This window comes from Andrographis paniculata, unplaced genomic scaffold, assembly GCF_009805555.1.
Source record: "Andrographis paniculata isolate CXL003 unplaced genomic scaffold, ASM980555v1 Contig54END, whole genome shotgun sequence".
NCBI classification, from domain to species: Eukaryota; Viridiplantae; Streptophyta; class Magnoliopsida; order Lamiales; family Acanthaceae; genus Andrographis; species Andrographis paniculata.
In genome coordinates, this window is record NW_026137589.1 from 4277960 (window position 1) to 4298878 (window position 20919).

At 36.2% G+C, this 20919-nt stretch overlaps 5 protein-coding genes across 7 annotated transcripts; 2 read left to right on the forward strand and 3 right to left on the reverse strand.

Moving 5' to 3' along the window:
* Positions 1-143: 143 nt before the first annotated feature.
* Positions 144-1609, reverse strand: LOC127255612 (glycosyltransferase family protein 64 C3). Its single transcript, XM_051281239.1, has 2 exons — positions 607-1609; positions 144-246 (listed from the first exon to the last, which is right to left on the reverse strand). The coding sequence occupies exons 1-2, from the start codon at positions 1590-1592 to the stop codon at positions 237-239; spliced, it is 996 nt and encodes a 331-aa protein (XP_051137196.1). The 5' UTR covers positions 1593-1609; the 3' UTR covers positions 144-236.
* Positions 1610-2602: 993 nt separating this feature from the next.
* Positions 2603-4735, reverse strand: LOC127255759 (bZIP transcription factor RISBZ4-like). Its single transcript, XM_051281477.1, has 6 exons — positions 4470-4735; positions 3898-4018; positions 3700-3814; positions 3552-3627; positions 3341-3466; positions 2603-2909 (listed from the first exon to the last, which is right to left on the reverse strand). Exons 1-6 carry the CDS (start codon positions 4659-4661, stop codon positions 2688-2690), a joined length of 852 nt encoding a protein of 283 aa, XP_051137434.1. The 5' UTR covers positions 4662-4735; the 3' UTR covers positions 2603-2687.
* A 1780-nt stretch (positions 4736-6515) lies between these two features.
* LOC127255732 (L-arabinokinase-like) lies at positions 6516-12853 on the forward strand. Its single transcript, XM_051281437.1, has 28 exons — positions 6516-6805; positions 6909-7085; positions 7174-7257; positions 7482-7558; positions 7687-7753; positions 7880-7937; positions 8046-8113; positions 8222-8284; positions 8475-8528; positions 8627-8729; positions 8813-8922; positions 9004-9123; positions 9209-9265; positions 9394-9566; positions 9664-9832; positions 10037-10120; positions 10246-10371; positions 10451-10581; positions 10658-10739; positions 10824-10911; positions 11006-11049; positions 11126-11221; positions 11303-11379; positions 11469-11645; positions 11727-11892; positions 11963-12034; positions 12275-12478; positions 12568-12853. Exons 1-28 carry the CDS (start codon positions 6716-6718, stop codon positions 12685-12687), a joined length of 2937 nt encoding a protein of 978 aa, XP_051137394.1. The 5' UTR covers positions 6516-6715; the 3' UTR covers positions 12688-12853.
* Positions 12854-13178: 325 nt separating this feature from the next.
* LOC127255987 (cryptochrome DASH, chloroplastic/mitochondrial) lies at positions 13179-16652 on the forward strand. 3 transcript variants are annotated; one of them, XM_051281803.1, is made up of 13 exons: positions 13179-13578; positions 13656-13795; positions 13874-14065; positions 14174-14299; positions 14385-14459; positions 14531-14647; positions 14730-14776; positions 14870-14946; positions 15178-15253; positions 15341-15410; positions 15478-15616; positions 16002-16051; positions 16144-16652. In XM_051281803.1, the coding sequence occupies exons 1-13, from the start codon at positions 13197-13199 to the stop codon at positions 16324-16326; spliced, it is 1674 nt and encodes a 557-aa protein (XP_051137760.1). In that variant the 5' UTR covers positions 13179-13196; the 3' UTR covers positions 16327-16652. The 3 variants fall into 3 exon arrangements, with proteins under 3 accessions (XP_051137760.1, XP_051137761.1, XP_051137762.1); XM_051281804.1 differs by having other exon boundaries at positions 13179-13575; XM_051281805.1 differs by having other exon boundaries at positions 13180-13578; positions 15493-15616.
* Positions 16653-17145: 493 nt separating this feature from the next.
* Positions 17146-19961, reverse strand: LOC127255871 (NAC domain-containing protein 100-like). Its single transcript, XM_051281623.1, has 3 exons — positions 19705-19961; positions 18601-18875; positions 17146-17811 (listed from the first exon to the last, which is right to left on the reverse strand). Exons 1-3 carry the CDS (start codon positions 19898-19900, stop codon positions 17392-17394), a joined length of 891 nt encoding a protein of 296 aa, XP_051137580.1. The 5' UTR covers positions 19901-19961; the 3' UTR covers positions 17146-17391.
* Between the last annotated feature and the right edge of the window lie 958 nt (positions 19962-20919).

A 20919-nucleotide genomic window follows, 5' to 3' on the forward strand; every position in this document is an offset into this window, starting at 1 on the left:
TTCTTGATGATCTAGAAGTTCTTGAGGGATTGGAACCATTTGGTCTGGGACAAAAACCTCTAGATGCTTTCACCTAACAATAATTGTATATTCTTTCCGAATTCACATGAAAATAAAATTCTAGATAATTCAAGGAATCTCTCTTCCCCCTTTTTTTTTTTTTTTTTCTGCACATAGATGAGGAAAAAGGGATTCATCTTTGGCCCTCCCAGTTTTGTAGGTAGAGATTTTCCTGGTCATTGCTGCCTGCCATTAAGACAAATGTCAACAATAGTAAGGTATCAATCAAGACAAATGGATGGTGATTTAGATTTCAGCATCCAATACTTTTCATAATTATGACAATATTTTACACTTCAAGATTCTTTCCCATATTTAGGATCCTATGGAAGAATTTGTCCACATTTCTAATCCTTTTCAAATCGATGAATTAGATCAAACCACATTATTGATCTAAATAAGAAGGTTGAACAATTCACCTAAAATCTTGTCTATCACAGAGGACAATCTTTCCACCCTATCCACATTTCTAATCCTTTTTCAAATAAATAAATTAGATCAAACCACATTCTAAATCTGAAATAAGAACAAGGTTAAACAATTCACCTAAAATCTTGTTGATCACAGAGCACAATCTTTCCACCCTTCTGGCACAGCCCCTGTTCTCCTACATCATCCACCATTTTCCCATAGCTATACTTCAATGGCATCTTCCCCAATACCCTATGAAACTCTCTGATACATTGCCCTCTCCTCTTCCTGTGTTCTCCATATCTACTGCTCAAACCTGCCTCCTTCACTCCCTCCGACGATACGCCGTCGTTTCTAGCATCGCCGTAATCCCTAACTCCGCCGCCGCCCTTCACTCCTACCATCAATGGTCCTGATTGTGTTTCCTCCGCCACAATGAAATTCATCAGAATATCTTCGCAATTTTTCGCGTCGTCCACGATTTTCCTCGCCATGGAGTACTGCTCGTCGCACGAGTAGTTCACGAGGTACTTCCTGTTTAGAATCATGAACTTGGTGAGGATGATGGAATACTTCTGCTTCTCCATGGTGTAAATCCAGGTTTTCGATGCGATGTCGTACGCGTGCGACCTCGCGAAGAATCCGATTACCCGATCCGGATCGGATCTCCAGAGAGTGAAGGCGAAGGAGACGGAGCTCGGGTCGGGTTCGATGTCGTCGTCGCAAATGAGAACTGCTTTAGTCCGGATAGTATTCCAGGGGTAAAACCTGTGATTCAAGCTGGCCGACGGCGCGCGGAGGACGGCGGCGGAGAGGTTCTTTGTGAGGTCGGAGAGCACTTGGTGTGACGTGGAAGGGTTGCACCAGAGGAGGATCACCGCGGAAACTGACGGTGAAGTCGAATACGCGGCGGCGATGGAGTGAATCAGCGGGATCCGGTGCTCCGAGTAGCCGCTGATTATCACCGTCATCTGGTCGGAGCGGAGGGTCGTCGGCGCCGGCTGGCTCCGGCATGCCTTGCCGGCGACTACTCTGGATGAACTGACGACAAGAACCGTACGGAACATAAAGAGAAGAGCTACGATGAGGGCATAACACGCCATTTTCGTCGATTCAGCCATGAACACTACGCATCACGTCGATTGCTGCAGAATTTGTGGAAGACGACGGATCGTCAAAGCTCTTTCAACGATGAACTGGTTTGATGGGCCAGCCTATGGAAAAAAATTAAGGCCCAATTATTTTCGATTTTAGCCCAACTAAAATTTTATAGTGAGAAATAATGGAATATATTAATATAAAAAAATAAAAAATAAAATAACAAATACATCAATATTTAATTAGAATTTTTGTTTATATAATATTTTCATACGATATTTTATGAAAAAATATAATATATTATTATTGAAAAATAATATTTATTTTAATTTGAAATACTAAAAATACAAATACATAATAGTTGAACAATAAAAAAGCAAAGAGATATCTCATTGTCAAACCGATAAAACAAGTATGATTATTGTTTTGATATTTCGATATTCAATATACTAATATAAAAATAATAATAATATTTTGTATTTAATTATTAATTTTCTATAAATACATAAATTAGGTATTATTTATAATTATATGTATATGTTTTACTTTTAGGGTCTTTCTTTGTAAGATTTTGCAAAAAAATCTTATTATTCATCCTATTTTTTTTTCCTAAAAATATCAAATCGAACACCTATTTTTCATTTTTTATATTATACTAAAAATCAATTTTACATTCAAAACATCACATCAGCACCTATTTATATCACATCATACAACTATTCAAATTCAAAATTTTTACTATTTAAATCCCAACTCAAAATCCAAACCCCCAAACAAACACACCCTAAGGTATGTTATTGATGTTCTGGATTTTCTAACACTGTTTTCATCTTTCTTTACCATTTAAGTATCGTCTTGGTCTTTTTACAATCCTGATTTCAATCTCCTCCCTCCGGAGCCGAAAATGGCAATTGAGGATTTTCATTGCCGCCATAGCACCAACTCTGTTAGCTTGTTGAAATATTTAGCCTAAAAATTTGTTTAATTTATTTCCGAACGAAATTTGTTGAATTTAACTTCATCGTCTTACCGATTAAATTCGCAACAAAAACATTACACGATAGACAAATAACATAACAAACACATTCAAACATGAGGTAAATACATAAAGGATCAAACTACGGCCAAATATCCGAGACATCGCCAACTCCGTCGATGACATTGTTCACATTTCCAAGTCCGTAAGCCGGATCAGAGATATCTCCACGCGTAGACACGGCGCCGATGGCGTTCATTTCGTGATTCATGTACGTTTGGGGAGCGTTTGGATAGTTCTGAATAAGATGGCTTAAACCGGAGGTGAACGAGCCGCGGATAACCATATCTTCGGCTAGTTTCACCTAAAATTTATGAAGCTGTTAGTACAATTTGAACTGCAGCTGCTGTGCTGAATTTAAAATTTAAGTAGAATATTGACAATATAATATATAACAAAAGATGACACATTATCAATATTAATACTCCCTCCCTCCGTCCCATTGAAAGATTGTCAATTTTTCATTTTCGTTCGTTCCAAAAACAAAATTATCATTTCTTAATTCAGTAATTGTACTACTTACCTAACATAATAAATATTTTTCAAACATACACTATATTACACAAATGTCATTATTTATATATTACACAATACTAATAGAAGTATTTTTGTCTTTTTACACTGCAGCTCAATATAATACTAATATTAAAAGATCTACGTAAAAAAGATAAACTGTAACCTTTCTACGGCATCGAGGGAGTAAAATATAAATGAAGCAAATATGGCTTAGGTTACCTTAGCTCTTAGCGCTTCCACGTCTGATTTAAGTACTCGATGATTGGTCGTCGCCTCTTTGAACTGATGAGATGCGTCGCCAAGTTGTTTAAACAACGACGCGTTCTCTCCTCGTAGTTGCTCGACCTAAACTCATAATGTAGGTATATCGTTAATCGAATTTAATCAAATCATCGAATCATTCGAATTCGATGTCTAGCAACATCCATACCTGATGTTCGAGTTCCTCCAAATGCGCTTGCTTCCGTTTTCTCGAGCGCCGAGCAGACTCCCGGTTAGAAGACATCCTAAAAAACCACGCATACACACGATGTCACTCTTCGAGACCTCGAAAATCATTACAAGTGATATACACAAACCTTTTAGCGCGCTTTGTCTCGATCGGATTAGAGCTTTCCTCATCCGACTGCTCGCTGCTACCGCCGCCTCCTTTCTCTTTCTTCGTCGGATTCTTGCCCGAATCAGAGCTGTCGACTAGAAAACAGAGGAACACGACAAGCGTAAAAGAATCGAACTAAAAGATCAGCAAGAACTACATCTTCGAAACATAGACTCACCGCAAATCAAAGATTGCGAGTCGAAAGATGCTGAAACCTTCGAGTAATTTGAGTCGAGATTCGGCGACCAAAACGCCGCGTTCTCGTCTGAGAAAATACTACTCGAAAAGTCATTCAAAACCTGCAATTCCACAGCAAAGAATAAGCCAAGTTCACTTATATATATATATATATATATTTGTTCTTGATTTCTACATCTCTTCGAAAACTCGTCGCCTACTCGAATGGATAAAAGAGTCGATACACATCCGTTCGATTGTACTCGATTCGAATCGATCTATGGTTCTTTTCAATTGTGAGAATCTGATGTGTTCTGCAACTTTCTGTGGTGTAGATTTCTTGCTTTTCCAATTGCAATAAAGCTAAGTCTTTTTTTTCGTCGATTAAAAAGAGAACGTTTACATACATATATATATATATACACTTAGGGAATATTCGAATATCCTCTTATCCATCTTGCATGGATGGATAACAAATTTTTTCCAACGATATTCGATCAAGTTGCGCGGAAACCATCGATATCACAATTGAACTAATACACACTTCGAAACACAAAATCGCGCGAAATTTACCGTAGTTTTGGAGGCAAAATGCGCATTTTTGTTAGCCGCAAAGATTTGATCGTCGGGTTTTTGAAGAAGTCTTTTATCGTCGTCTTCCTCGGGGGCGAAGAGCTCATCCATTGCTAACTGTGAGAAGCTTTTCTTCATGTCTCTGCAACCAAAGAGAGATTTGTTCTTGAAAGTTAGCTTCTTGTCATCCATTTTTTTTTTTTTTTTTTCACTTATCTTCTTCCTTAGCTATGAAGAATGTAGAGAGAGAGAGAGGGGGAGAGAGAGAGGAGGAAATGGAGATGATTATATAATGAGAAGCCGACGTAAAAAGACTTGATTTTTGGGTGAATTCCATTGAAGAATCCAAAGTAGCTTTTCTCATGAAAGCAAAGGAAAAAAAAAAAAAAAAGGGTATGAACCACTGCATGAAGGTTCCTGGCGTGGTGAAATTACTGTTTTGTCCTTTTTATCTCAAGTTTAATTCTTTGTCAGGATAATCATTTTCAAAAGCTATTTTAGTAGATGATCAAAGACAAGTTCTTGGGATCTTTCTACAGAGATTGTTAATTAACCTTAAAGAAACCTGTAAGTAGAGCTGCAAATAAAGTTGGTGATTCAACTTACTAGGAATACATAAATACACGTCGATCAAATCCTGCTTGAAAAAGACACTCTGCTTGTCCTAGCTATGACAAATCTTCTCGCCTTTTCTATGGCGTCTAAGGCGGCCATAAAGCCGAACAAGTTTGAGTATTTATTGTTCGAACTCGACTCGATTTGTTTAAAATTTGAATTAAAATGATAATTTGAGTTCGATTTGTTAGATTCGTATTCAAGTTCGAGTTCAGCTTTCCCAAAGTTTGAACTTGGGCTTAAGTTCAAACTTCACATATATTATATACTCCATCCGTCTCAAACATCATACAACATATGAATTCGATACGAGAATTTAGGTAGGTACTATTAAGTAGAATAATTTAAAATAGTTTGAAGATTAGATGATATGATTGGAAAGAAAAATGTATATATATATTTTTTTCATTTGAGTGATACGATAAGATAAAGTAAACTATATATTTATATATTTATGAAAACATAATTAATTATTTTTAAATTTGAAAATATTGCAATGAGTTTGAGATAAATAAAAAAGAAATATTGCATGGTGTTTGGAACCGAAGGAGTACAATTTTTAGTATTCTCGTCGTCCCTTGAGTAGATATCCGTTTGTCTTTTGTAGACAGTTTAAAATATATTAGTATTATATTGATGTATAAGTATAAATACAGTAGAAATGATTGAAATAATTTTGTATTATATGATATAAAGCTAATGACATTTTGTATGATATATCGTAAGCTGTAATGATACTTAACAATTAGGGTTTATGTAGATAGTATATTTACTTAAAAATAAATAAATAAATACTTTGTTACCAAACGTACCTATGAAATGGATCAAAATAAAAAAATGTATAATTTGTTAAGGGACAAATAGAGTATATAAATTTATTCACAATAAAGCTGTTAAATGAGTCAAAAGTTTTTAAAAATAATTTAATGTAAAAATTATTTTGCTTAAAATTTTGAATTTATTTAATTATAATTTAAAATAATAAATTTATGAAAAATAATATTTCCCCGTCTTCCTTTAATTTTAATTTATATATTTTTTCATTTTCATCATTCCTATCTTAATATATGTATACTTGTTAATATATATATATATTTTATTATAACACTATTTTACATATCTCTACTTACTAGTATTAATTACTATTATTTTTTTATAAAAAAATAAAGATAAAAATTTTCTTATACTATTTTAACTATCAATTTTAATTAAAATGCCAAAATAAATGAATATTTTAAGAACAACTAAAGAAGTATATTTTTATTTAAAATGGACCTGAGTATTAATATTTTTATTTGAATTATGGAGTAAAACATTTCTTAATTAGTCCAATTCCGTTCCCGAGACGAGTTCTTTATCCAACGAGGGTCAAAATCAGTGCCATAAGGTGGGGCCAAGACCAAATCTTTATCCGAAAAAGGTCAATTCACTCTTACAAGAAAAGAGCATGGAGAGTCGAAGGATGGCCGAATTCCGGAAGCAGATAGGAATCCCAAGGCGGAATAAAGCAAACGATCGGGAGCAGATTCTCTGGACGTTCCTCGAATAAAGTCATTATCAGTACTCCTCCATTCGCAATAATCGCCTCAATCCTCTCGATTTTCGTTCCCGAGCTGCAATTGGAAGAAGCGATGGGAACTGAGGTGCCGATCGAGCGACCTTTGGTGTTTGCGTATTACGTCACAGGCCATGGCTTCGGCCACGCCACTCGCGTTGTTGAGGTCAGTTCTCTGCTCCGAATACTGTTCTACGGACTTTTATTTGTCGAATTTGTCTCGATTGTTGTGATGATTGACCTAATTGAATTCCATTGGCGGCGGTTAGGTCGCCAGGCATCTCATTCTCGCCGGACACGATGTCCACGTCGTCACCGGCGCGCCGGATTATGTCTTCACCTCTGAAATAAAGTCTCCTCGGCTTTTTCTCCGGAAAGTGCTGTTGGATTGCGGAGCAGTTCAGGCAGACGCCTTGACTGTCGATCGTCTTGCTTCACTGGAGAAGGTAACCTGCTATACATACATACATATATATATATATGTGTGTGTGTAGGAGAGCTGAATTTCTGTATTTCTGTTCTATGATTGTTCAGTATTCTGAAACGGCGGTTGCTCCTCGGGACACCATTTTGAAGACTGAAGTGGAATGGTTGAAGTCCATCAATGCAGACTTAGTGGTAAAAATTACTCTACTTTGTCAAGCTGATGCCAAAATTCTTGAACAGTTATGTAATTAGCTATGTTTGTATATAAATATATAGATATGGATATGTTAAAAGAGGTGTTAAAATGGTGTGGAACAAGGAGAGAATAGCTTAATCGAATACGTCGTCCAATAGTATGCATCTTTCTTTAATGATCTCTAGTCTTCTTGTTATTCGGAAATTTTGTTGAACTATAGGTATCAGATGTGGTTCCGGTGGCTTGTCGAGCAGCAGCCGATGCTGGGATACGCTCTGTTTGTGTCACCAATTTTAGGTGCTCTCTATAGCTCTTGGTTGTGTGTTTGTGTTTTGTATGTCACTGCATTTCCAGCAATTTTTTCTTTCCTGGTGTATGTTTTTAGTATTAATACAAGTTTATCACTGTTTCGAATTCTATGGCAGTTGGGACTTCATCTATGCAGAATATGTAATGGCTGCTGGCCACCATCATCGATCCATAGTTTGGCAGGTTGTTGCAGCAAAATTGGTTGCAATTGAATTATGGGCTATAAATGTTCGAAAAGCAAATTTCAATTGCGATAATGCTTAACTATGATTTACTAATTAACCTTTCCTCTATTCTTGGATGGTGCAGATTGCCGAGGATTATTCGCACTGTGAATTTCTTATCCGCCTCCCAGGATACTGCCCGAGTAAACGATCAATAAACGCAGCAATTTTATGTTCTTTGTTCTACCAAATGAACGTTGAATGGCATTAGCTTTTTCGTGATGCATTTTTAACCATTTGTGCTGCTGCAGTGCCTGCATTCCGTGATGCAATTGACGTGCCGTTGGTGGTTAGGAGATTGCATATGTCGCGTGAAGAGGTACATGGACAATGGCGAGACTCACTTTCCACGTTTCGATGATATTATTATTGGTGGATTTTTACCATTTCACTGGAGTCGTTAACTTTCTTGCTAATTACATTCCAGGTGAGAAGAGAGCTAGGAATTGGGGAGGATGTCAAAATTGTTATCCTCAACTTCGGCGGACAGGTAAATAACTTTTCGAAAATATGTTTCATGGTTTGAGGATAAGATTTTGCTACAGATTCATTTTTGGCTGAAAAATCAGACTTTGATTGGGCTTGCAGTCCTTTCTTTACAATTCTGATATTTGCTGCTCCGGGATTTAGTTTGATTTCGATTGTGTTGACAAATTTAACATGAAATATTTTATTGACAGCCTTCCGGCTGGACTTTAAAGAAGGAGTACCTGCCAGATGGTTGGCTTTGTTTGGTAAGTTATCCGAACTATTGTTGTTTCATATTTAGGCGTTTCTTGAAGTAAATATGTACCTTGCAAGGGTTTAAAATGGCAATCGAATATGGTTTTAGGTTTGTGGTGCATCAGAAAGTATGGATGTTCCTACAAATTTCGTAAAACTGGCAAAGGATACGTACACTCCTGATGTCATAGCTGCATCCGACTGCATGCTAGGTTAGTCGTAACTCTTTTGGATAGATTATGTGTTCTTGCCATATGAAGCATAATGGATGCCTTCAATTCTTTTGAAATCTCAGGAAAAATTGGGTATGGAACTGTTAGCGAGGCCTTGGCATTCAAGATACCGTTTGTTTTTGTTCGAAGGGACTACTTCAATGAAGAACCTTTTTTGAGGAATATGCTTGAGGTGAACTTTAATTGCGATATCAAATATCAAAATATTCTGTTTGGGTAAAAGGAGTTGATGAAATTGATTTCACGTTTTCAGTCTTATCAAGCTGGTGTTGAGATGATACGAAGAGATTTACTTACCGGACACTGGAAACCATACCTGGAACGTGCAATTAGCTTAAAACCGTGCTATGAAGGTGGCATAAATGGTGGAGAGGTATGCTTATCTTTGATTTATACGTTTGAATGTATTGTTGTATATGTGTCCGATTAGTTGTTTTTGATTCATTGTGCACTTGCAGGTTGCTGCTCGTATATTGCAGGATACCGCCTTTGGGAAAAATTGCACGTCTGATAAGGTGAGACTAAGTAACGATGACAATAGTTAAGGAATTCGGAGCATCACTAATCAGAACTACAGAGTGAAAAGTGATCGGTTTTTTAGACCATCTAAGTTTTTTTTAAGTGTTTATTTCTTGTAATGCAGCATAGTGGCGCTAGGAGATTGCGTGATGCTATTGTTCTTGGGTACGAATTGCAAAGGGTTCCGGGAAGAGATCTCAGCATCCCCGACTGGTATGCGAATGCAGAAAATGAACTTGGTCTCCGTACGGGATCTCCAACTGCTGAAATGAATTGTGTTAGCTTCTTCATGGATGCGTGAGTGAATTCTTTCAATCATGTTCTTCACTATCGACTACCAAGTGATTGTCGAATGCTTTTTAAACTTACCACTACCATATGCAATATTCAATAGATTGCCGGAGGACTTTGAAATTCTTCATGGAGACCTTTTAGGTCTTCCGGATACCATTAATTTCTTGAAGAGCCTTTCAGAACTTGGCGCTGCTCTTAATTCTGAAAATAGCAGTGAGAAGCGCCGAATGAGGGAGCAAAAGGCTGCAGCTAGTCTGTTTAACTGGGAGGTGTGTTTTTCTATTCTTTTGTACGTTGTTTAATCGTATTGTTGATCTAATATGATTAAAGCTTTGTTTTTTCAATCGTGAGCAATGAATTACTATTTATTGTTTTTGATGCCCTCACTGCATTTCGAAAATATAGCCTGTGCAATAAGAACAGATAGAGTTTAGCAAGCTTTTCTTTTGTTTAATGGTGGAAAACTTTTGTAGGAAGACATATTTGTTGCAAGAGCGCCTGGACGATTGGATGTCATGGGTGGAATTGCCGATTACTCTGGAAGCCTTGTGCTGCAGGTAATGCGCACGCATTTGAACTTTCGAAAACTACGCCCCTTTCCGAATTCATTCATTCTCTGTAATGATTTTTTAGCATATGGATTCGATATTTTCTTATAGCATTGTTATAAAAATATGTACAGTTGCCTACGAGAGAAGCTTGCCATGTCGCGGTGCAAAAGATCCATCCGTCGAAACAGAGACTGTGGAAGCACGCACAGGCTCGGCTAAATGCTAAAGGACAAGGACAAACACCTGTTCTGCAAATTGTATGTGATCGTTTCTAGTTAAACAGTTTTGCCGAAAAAGCGCACAGCTTAGATCCCTTTGGCTTATATATTCTTTCAGGTATCTTATGGATCCGAATTAAGCAATCGAGGGCCAACCTTCGATATGAATCTTTCCGATTTCTTGGATGGAGATCAGCCAATGTCTTATGAAAATGCTAGGAGTTACTTCGCTCGGGATCCATCGCAAAAGTTTGAGCTCCTTTTTTTCTTTTTTTGGCTTCTAAATAATCTTTTCTATCGGACACTAATTTGATTCTTGTCGTAGATGGGCAGCGTACGTTGCAGGAACCATTCTAGTCCTGATGAAAGAACTCGGCATTCGCTTCAATCACAGTATTAGTGTGCTGGTACAAGTCTTCGATTCTTAATGAATACTGTTTTTCGTGAAGATTCTATGTCTCTTAGTTTTCCTTATCCTGAAAAATCTGTAGGTTTCGTCAGCCGTCCCTGAAGGCAAAGGCGTCTCGTCTTCTGCCGCTGTGGAAGTTGCTACCATGTCTGGCATTGCTGCTGCTCACGGTGCGTGCGCGCTTTTTTTTTTAAAATATTTTGATTTCATAGTTTCTTGTTAGAGCGCTGTGTAGTGTAACTTTGCTCGGTATGTCCTTTTCAGGATTAAATATCAATCCTCGAGATCTTGCGCTGCTGTGTCAAATGGTAGCCATATGAACATTTTTGCGCGCTTCTTCTTTCTTTCTTTTGTTATGCTTGATCGAATTGCCATTTCTTTAAGGTGGAGAATCATGTAGTCGGAGCTCCATGTGGCGTCATGGATCAGATGACTTCTGCGTGCGGCGAAGCTAACAAACTTCTTGCGATGATCTGCCAGGTAATTCACTCGAGTAATGAAATGTACATGCAAATTTCTCAACCGTAAACTGTTTTCATACCGGTTTGTTGTTCCACATAGCCTGCTGAGGTATTAGGCCTCGTCGATATTCCAAATCACATTAGAGTTTGGGGAATCGACTCTGGAATCCGTCACAGGTAAAAAATAAAATCATGTCCTGTGGTAACGCCATTTCTACCTGCTCGATGAGAAAAAACTTGTACTAAAACAATAGATCGCCTCACAGTATAGGTGGAGCTGATTACGGATCTGTAAGGATCGGGGCATTCATGGGTCGAAAAGTCATAAAGTCTATAGCTTCAGCATTGCTATCGCAGTCTTCGGACGATCTTGAAGAGGACGGAGTCGAACTTCTTGAGAACGAGGCTAATTTAGACTATCTATGCAATTTGTCGCCGCACAGGTAATCCGTTATTTGTCATTCGATCTCTTTGATCCGCTATTCTAAACCTCTTCGGTGATTCTTTCGATCTTTTGATGTCAGATACGAAGCTCTCTATGTTAAGCAGCTTCCGGAAACTGCGCTCGGCGAGGCATTCTTGGAGAAATACTCGGACCACAACGATTCGGTCACTGTCATAGATAAGAAGAGGAAGTATGCGCTAAGAGCAGCCACCGGACATCCGATATACGAGAATTTTCGAGTCAAGGTCAGGAACATCATAATTGTATGAATTTGTCTTACCGAAGTTTTCGCTGAATGACCCGTGATTTTTCTAGGCTTTCAAAGCGCTGCTGACATCTGCATCGTCGGATTATCAGTTAACCGCCCTCGGAGAGTTGATGTACCAGGTATTCGCAATGTGCTATTTCTCATAGACAATCGAATTCGGCACAATACATTATTGTGGTGATTATAAATTAAGCACAATACGGATATCACACGAAATAAGGACAAATTACACACGACATAAAGATATATTCTATAAGCATGTTTTATATGTGCTGACTGGATCAAATCGACGATATTGATTTGTCTCAATCAACATTGTAATAATCTTCTTTCTCTAAATATTCGAGCTCTTCTTGCAGTGTCACTACAGTTACGGCGCCTGTGGGCTCGGCTCAGACGGAACGGACAGGCTCGTCCAGCTCGTACAAGAAATGCAGCACAATAAGTTGTCGAGGGCCTCCGAAGGAACTCTGTATGGCGCAAAGATCACCGGCGGAGGATCCGGTGGAACTGTCTGCGTCATTGGCCGGAACTGCTTGCGTAGCAGCGAGCAAATTCTTCAGGTAACGGAATAATTTGCGCGGTTCAACTGTAATTCAGATTCGACTGTGTCGGGAATTAACTTGACGCCATACTGAATATTTCCCTGCAGATTCAGCAACGGTACCGAGCAGCCACCGGCTACCTCCCGATCATTTTCGAGGGATCGTCTCCCGGCGCCGGCAAGTTTGGCTATCTCCGAATCCGACGACTAGCTAAGAACTTGAATTGAGCTAAACATTCAATATTTAAAGTCGAGATGTTTAAGATTAAAATCTCGATCGATGTTCGTTCGTTAAAAGTTACAAATCGAAAATGTTATTTGATGGTATTGTAAGGAACCCAACTCAACAAATTTACTGTGTAGCTTTCGTAAGCATATAAATAATTTTTTTTTACTACTTGGACTATTAAAAAAAAGAAAAAAAATTCACAAATTATCTCATTATTCATTATTTTAATATTAAAATCAGAATTTTTTCAAAATTATAAAAAGACAAACAGATTATTTTTGGCATTATTTATTAATAATAATTTTTATTTATTTACAAAAATTTCAATTTGAAAACAATAAATACTCATTTAATAATTATAAAAGAAGCTACCAAAAAGCGCTTTACAGCTCAACGGCCACCAGTCCACCACGTAGCATACCTATTCATACGCCACGTGTCAAAATCCCAACTGTTCATAACGACCTACTGAACTTTCCTCAACGCCATTGTAAGAAAATCAAAAGCCATGCTAATAAATTTCACGTCGGCTTCTCGTCCCGTAGTAAATCCTCTCTTCTCCGCAGCCCGTCTCGAATCTTCTATCTGCTTCAAAATGCAATTCTCCAACGCCGCCAGAGCGTCGCAGACAGTGCAGCACGTGCCGAGCTTGTCGGCGCCGGAAATGGAGCGTGTCTGGCAGCAGACAGCCGCGCGATACTCTCTCGGGCAATCCCCTCACCGCCGCGGCAAAGGATCCTCCATCGTCTGGTTCAGAAACGACCTTAGGGTTTTCGACAACGAGGTTTTGTTCAAGGCGTGGGTTTCCTCCGAGGCTGTCCTTCCCGTCTACTGCATCGATCCGAGAATGTTCGGAACCACTCATTATTTCGGCTTCCCCAAAACCGGTGGTGAGCAATTCCTTACAACAATGTGTTCTAAATTTAGGAATCGATTTTAATTTTGATTTTCCCCCAATTTTTGGCAGGTCTAAGAGCACAATTTGTGATGGAATGTTTAGCGGATTTAAAATTAGGGCTAACGAAGAAAGGTCTGAATCTTCTAATTCGTCAAGGGAATCCCGAGGATGTTCTTCCAGCTCTCGCAAAAGAGTTCGGAGCCCACACTGTTAGAACAATTTTCGATTTCGATTCTTGCCAGAATCAGACAAGTAATTAACTGAAAGTCGTCGTGTTTGCATGTCAGGTTTACGCGCAGAAAGAAACCTGCAGCGAGGAGGTCAAAGTCGAGAGATTAGTTTCTAGAAACTTGCAGAAGCTTCCTAACGATGGCGGAAAATTGAAATTGGAGTTGATTTGGGGATGTAGTCTTTACCATATCGATGATCTTCCATTCAGCTGTCAATCCTTACCCGATGTCTACACTCAGTTCCGGAAGGTCCTCTGTTCTTCCTTCATCGTATCTATTCATAACAAGCTTTCCTTAATCTCTTCAGACACACACATATATATATAGACACACTGCTTCTAATGATTAGAACAACAGTCTGTCGAGTCGAAGGCTGCAATAAGGAGTTGCATCAAGCTCCCAGAATCGCTCGGCCCTGCTCCAAATGTTCGAGACTGGGGAAACATTCCGGAGGTTTCCGCGCTGGGGCTTTCACCGCAGAAGGCAACGCTCTTATTTGTATCTAATCGTAAGTATAATCGAGCGTGCCGCGCATTAATTAAACGCGACTTTTTGTGCATCTACGCAGGTCGAAAAAGGAATGGCATTCGTCGGGGGCGAAACCGGAGCTCTAAGTCGCGTGCACGAGTATTTCTGGAAAAAGGCGAGCGAGGCATTTTATGTGGTTCGATTGATCTTCGAATGAGCTTAATTTCAATCTATTTTTTTTTTTAGGATCTCTTGAGGAAATACAAATTAACCCGGAACGGAATGTTGGGACCCGATTATTCGACCAAGTTTTCGCCTTGGCTCGCGTCGGGAAGCCTTTCGCCGCGCTTTATTTACGAAGAGGTTCGGATTTATATAGCCGCGGTTTTCTTGATTGCTTATGATTTCATCGATTACGTAGTTTATCGTAAATCGACATGTTCAGATTAAGAGATACGAAAAACAGAGAGAAGCGAACGACTCTACTTATTGGTATTTCGAGCAATGCTTTGTTAGAACACAACTTATCCGATGAAAAACAAGAATGTATGTTGTAATCCGATAGCGTTTTTTTTCGCATCGCAGGGTGTTGTTCGAACTTATTTGGCGAGACTACTTTCGATTCTTGTCGATCAAGGAAGGGAACTCGATTTTTCATCCCGGTAAGAGACGTTAGAAAGCTATTTTACATACTGCTAGATTGAATACTACAACACTACAAGAAAATAGTATTTTTGTAATAAAAAATTTTCGTCATAAATTAACTTTTTCCGTTACTAGTGACATTAGAGACGGAATTATAGATGAAATTACGTTAGTTACATTAATTTTCGAGACAGAATTCTATTACAAATTTTGTAATAATAAAACCGTTTATATACATATCAATATAGGTGGTCCGCGAAAGGTACGCGCAAATTGGAGCCAAGACGAGGCGCTTTTCGACGCGTGGCGAAATGGGGAGACGGGGTAAGGAAAATCGAGGTTTTGGTTTCGTATGTGTTTCTTGTCCGAGCGAAGAAATCGATGATTTTTTTTTTGTTGTCCCGCTCTTAGGTATCCTCTTATCGACGCGAATATGAAAGAGTTGTCGACTACCGGATTCATGTCCAATCGCGGACGACAGGTTAGTTTCCGTCGAATTCTAGAAGCTCATTTTCGTCATAAATCAAAGGTTCACTCTGTTTTTTTAGTCGATTTTTCGACAGATTGTGTGTTCGTTCCTCGTCCGGGACATGGGCATCGACTGGCGGATGGGCGCTGAATGGTTCGAGACGAGTCTTTTGGACTACGATCCGTGTTCGAATTACGGGAATTGGACATACGGCGCAGGTACAAGTATTAATTACATACTCCCTCCGACCCTTTACAAACTATTCATTTTTTTTTTTATTTTGGTCTGTTCCATAACAAAGTATCAGTTTTTTTTAGTAACGGTATTATTTACTTAACATTACAAATACCCTTCAATTTATAATATATTATACAAATCTCGTTACATTTATATCATACAATACTACTAAGGTTAGTTTAGTATTTTTATTTTTATTTCTACTATATTTTAATATAATAATAATATTTCTAAAAATTCGTAAAAAAAAAGAAACGAATAGATAAATATGAGATGGAGAAACTGTTATAGTCTTTCAATATTTCTATTTATGGTGGATATGTCAATAAGCTTCTTTTTTTTTTTTTTTTTTTTTTCTAATGGCAGGTGTAGGGAACGACTCTAGAGAGGACCGTTACTTTAGTATTCCGAAACAAGTATGTAAGAAAGTTGATGTAGTGTAAGATTTTCAAATCAAAATGTCTCACAGTGTTACGTCTAAAGGCCTAATAAGTGTGTATAAATCTAGGCTCAAAACTACGATCCGGACGGCGATTTTGTGGCTTTCTGGTTGCCTCGGCTAAGACCGCTGCCTAAAGAGAAGCGACACCGTCCCGGAATGTCGTATTTGAAGCCGATCGTAGCTCTTAAGTTTGCGAATACGGCGCCGCAAATGAATGCCGGAAAAAAGAATGGGAAAAGTGTGCCATAGCTGAACTTGGATCATTCATCTTTAGGGACGATGGAAATAACTTGTTATGTAAAGAGTAAAAGTATGTCGATTTAATCGAGTGTTGCCCCAAAATTCAGTTCAGTTAGGGTGCTAGCCCATTCAACATATAAAAATATTATAGACAGGAAATAAATATAGAATAGACATTACAGGCCGTATAGAGTATTCGTGTCTACTGTCAATTTTATTATATATATATATATATATATATATTGTGTTAGTAGACTATGTAGTGAAATAAATTGAAGTATATGTTGTATGAACTACTATAATTATTTGTTAGTTTATATGTTGCATTTATATTATACTCCCTCCGTCCCAGATACCATGTCCAAGTTGTCGTTTCTGTCTGTCTTACATGCCATGTCACTTTCCTTTTTTTTAAAATGATTACACACTTTAATCTCATTTTAAATTTTTTAATTTTATTTTTTTTAACTTTAATTAAACTAATTAGTTATCTTAATCTTAATTTACAATTATTTATATTATAGGATAATTATTTTCACTAATACATTCTTAATTATCTACTAATTATACTCCTCCTAAAATACTGTGTAGCAGACACTGTATCTGGAACGGATGGAGTATATAAATATATTCCTTATCTTGTTGGTTTATAAATAATGTATTGTCCGTATATATTAATTTGTGTTGTCAATACTTTATAAATTGTACGTCTAATTAAAATTTAAAAAATAAAAAATAAATAAAATAAAATTAAAGTGTATAATTTTTTAAAATATGGACCGATAAAAATTGAAATATGAACATAATAAGTAGGACCAACGAGGAATGGAGTAATGTGGAAGTTGTCCATTATAAAGGCAACCTTAGTACATCCTTTTTCCTGCCAAATAAAGAGCTTAACTTCTTCAACTAATTAAGACAACAAATCAAAGTTTCCAAAAGTCCCAAAACCAAAAAAGAAACCTTACTTATTGCATCTCCAATGGTTGTCTCCTTCCTACAACCCCTCGACAACACCAAATCCATACACAATACTATATTTTTGCCCACAAATTAAATTTCACCATACATTCATCAGTAAGAAGGCCAGTAGTTCTCCAAATCCTCATCATCTTCGTCTATGCGCATATCTCCGGCGTACCCTCCGGCAGCCTCGTGATTGCCGCCGCCGCCGCCGCTCATCACATGATCTTGGAGGCTCATCCCCGGAACTATCACCTGAGGAGGAGCAATGCCGCCGCCCACATTCAAGTTCAAGCCGGAGACCGTGAAACTTCCGCCGATTCCGGCGGTGCTGGCGAGGTTGTAGCCCATCACCGGAAAGTTCATCATGGCGGCAGCGGCGGCGGCATAGGTGGTGGTGTTTCTTAGAGGGTGGATTACTGAGGTTTGGATGTGGTTTTGGGACATGTCTTGGAAAGAATTTGGAGGCCTTGAATGGTACCTTTTGGCTCCGGCGGTCTTTTGAAACACTCGACACACCACCCACCCGTCCTGTAATAAAAATAAAATAAAATCAATTTAAAATATAGCAATCGCAAATTTTCATATTATAAAATAAAATTTAAGAAAAAAAATTAAATATAGCTTCTATATAGTTTAGGTCTTGCAGAAAAATTTTTTACGTGGACAATCTCTGCGAAGCCACGTATATATTTTTACTGTCGAAAGAATATGGACAACAAATACAAAACTATTTTTATTCATGATAAAAAAAAAAAAAGGATAAAATGGTAACTATTGTGTTTTTCTACCCATAGAAAAAATATGGCGACCCATATACATTTTTATTTTCTGAAAAATTTATAAAATAAGACATAGGATTTTTTTTCACTTTTTATTTTTATTTTTGGATGAATGTATTTTCTAGATTGAGAATTGTATAATATAAAAATAATAATATTTTGTGTTTAATTATTGAATGTTTTAGAATATATAATTTATAAAGGGTGTGTTTGTTTGGGGGTTTGGATTTTGAGTTGGATTTGGATAGTAAAAAATTTGAATTTGAATAGTAGTATGATGTGATATAAATAGGCGTTGGATACGATGTTTTGAATGTAAAATTAATTTTTAGTATAATATAAAAAATGAAAAATAGGTGTTTGGTGATTAGGATTGTAATTATTTATGAGTATGTGACGTGTGGATTATTATTAGTTCATACTATATATATATATTTGTATTATATTAATATATATTTTGTGTTGAAATCAATTATGACATATTACTATATATATATATATATTATCGGTTGATGTATATAAATCGATGCATAGTTACCTTGGTGGATTTGAAAGGAGATTTGGAATGAATTCGATACTCATGCATGACCCAATTGGACTTCTCTCCTCTTGGAGCTCTTCCTTTGTAGAAGACCAATGTCTTCTTCATTCCCACGAGCTCTGTCGACGCGTTGCTGTTGTATATCTCTTTGTCCTTTCCCGTCGTCTTCCAATATCCGGTGTTTGTCGCGCGATTTGTCCTCACTCCCGTCGGATATTTCCTGTCCCGAAGGCTGAAGAAGTACCACTCTTTCACTCCCATTTTTGCCTTTGCTATATATTAATGTGTCATAACAAATTAAATGAAATAATATTAGGTTATCAAAAATAATAATATTTGTCATTAAAGATTATATATAGTAATTTTAGTAATTAATAAAAAATTGGTAGCTACTTATTTATAATAGAGTATCATATAGTGAGTAGTACTGGTGCAACTTTTTTTTTTTTCTTTTATTTTTCTCAAGAACAATATAATTATCATTTTATAGATTTTTCTTAACCATGACAATCATTGGGTTTAATTTTATCTTTTTTGACAAATAATAATCCAATATAATAATAAATTGAATCATTTCCCAAAGAAAAAGTAAAGGTGTGCTTAATTTCAATTTTTTTCAATTCTTTGCTTACAATTCTCAATGAAAATATGATAATTTTTTTCTTGAAACTTTTTTAAAAAGTAATAAAAGTAAATATATTAATAATAATCTCACAATTTTTAATATACAATAACAATAATGTCAAAATTTTCTAAACACTAAAACAACACAACCTAAAATTCAAAGGAAAATAAAAAGTATTAATATTCAAGAAACCCTAATTTTGTTACTTGATCTGTGATTTGTGTGTGTATATATATATATATATATTGTCACTTAATGTAAGTAAATTATAATGAAAAAAATAATATATTTTCATTGAAAATAATAAAATTTACATAGTAAAAGAAAAAATGAAATTTTCTTTGAACAAAAATAAGTTCTCATTTAGGGCTTCAAAAACCCTAATTTTAGCTGTATTCAAACCCTAATTAAGACTGTAGCAAAGGTTGCAATCATCCAACTTATCGATGTAAAAACCAAAAAAAAAACCAAATCACCAGGAAGATCCCACGGCTCGGATTTGTTGAGATCGACGTCTCCAATAGCTCGTGCAGTGAAATTCTGGTCGGCGATCTTGTTGATCAGATAGTATGTGATGAGTTCTTCGTCTGTCGGGTGGAACCTAAACCCTGGCGGCAACGATGGTGGTTCTTCCTTGGCTGCCGGCTGAGCTTGCTTACCTCCTCCTTCCATGGCTAACTATACTTTTTTAATTTTATTTGGCTTTTTGTTAAAGCTTTTCTCTAGCTGACTCAAGAAAGAGCTATGAAAATTAAAAGTTATCTTGTTATGTAATAATCAAATTAAACCCTAGTTAGGTATATGGTCACTCTTGCAAGAAATCGAATAATTTTTATTTTTTTATTTATCATATATATGTATATTATATGTGTGCATACATGCATATATTATAATGAAGACATATTTCTTGTAAATTGAATTTTCATACAAGAAATTGGAATAGTGGCTTACTTGAACAATATTCTAGGGGTAATATATATGTAATATGTAAACAATATTAAATATTATTTCATCAGCTATTTAAATTTATGTTTATATTTTTCATAAAAAAATTTATTTCCCTTTTTTAGTTTTGCATTTTTTTTTACAAGACAAAAAACTTAATAATAATTACTATTTTTATTAAAAACTCGTACTTGATCATTTAAGTACAAATTTACATTAGGGATTTACGCAATATATTATAAGATATATATCAAACAAAATTGTATTATCATAACAATAAAAAATTTCAATATTATAAAAATAAATATTATGTGCTTTGTTTTTGTAATTAAATTCAAAATATAAAATAAAATATTTCTAATATTTAGGATAAATTTTAACACGACACTAACATAATTTTTGCACTATATTTAATGTATAACATACTTAACAATTATAATATTAAATTTTTTTTACCAAAATCATTGTTCCGTCTATAATTAACGAAGCGTTCAACCCTTACGGAGTTTATGCATGAGTACATACACTAAAAAAATTATAAGAAAACATAAATATTCTTATAAGTACGAGTAATATATTTAAAATAAATAATTTTTCATTGTAATAATAAAAAAATTATCATAAATAATGCAAAAGCTTCTAATAACTATGCCCCATATAGGGTAGCTATTATGAATTTTCTCATTAAAAAAAAAATAATAATCTGAGAATAACTAATAAATAATCAATTTTTTCTTACCTAAAAT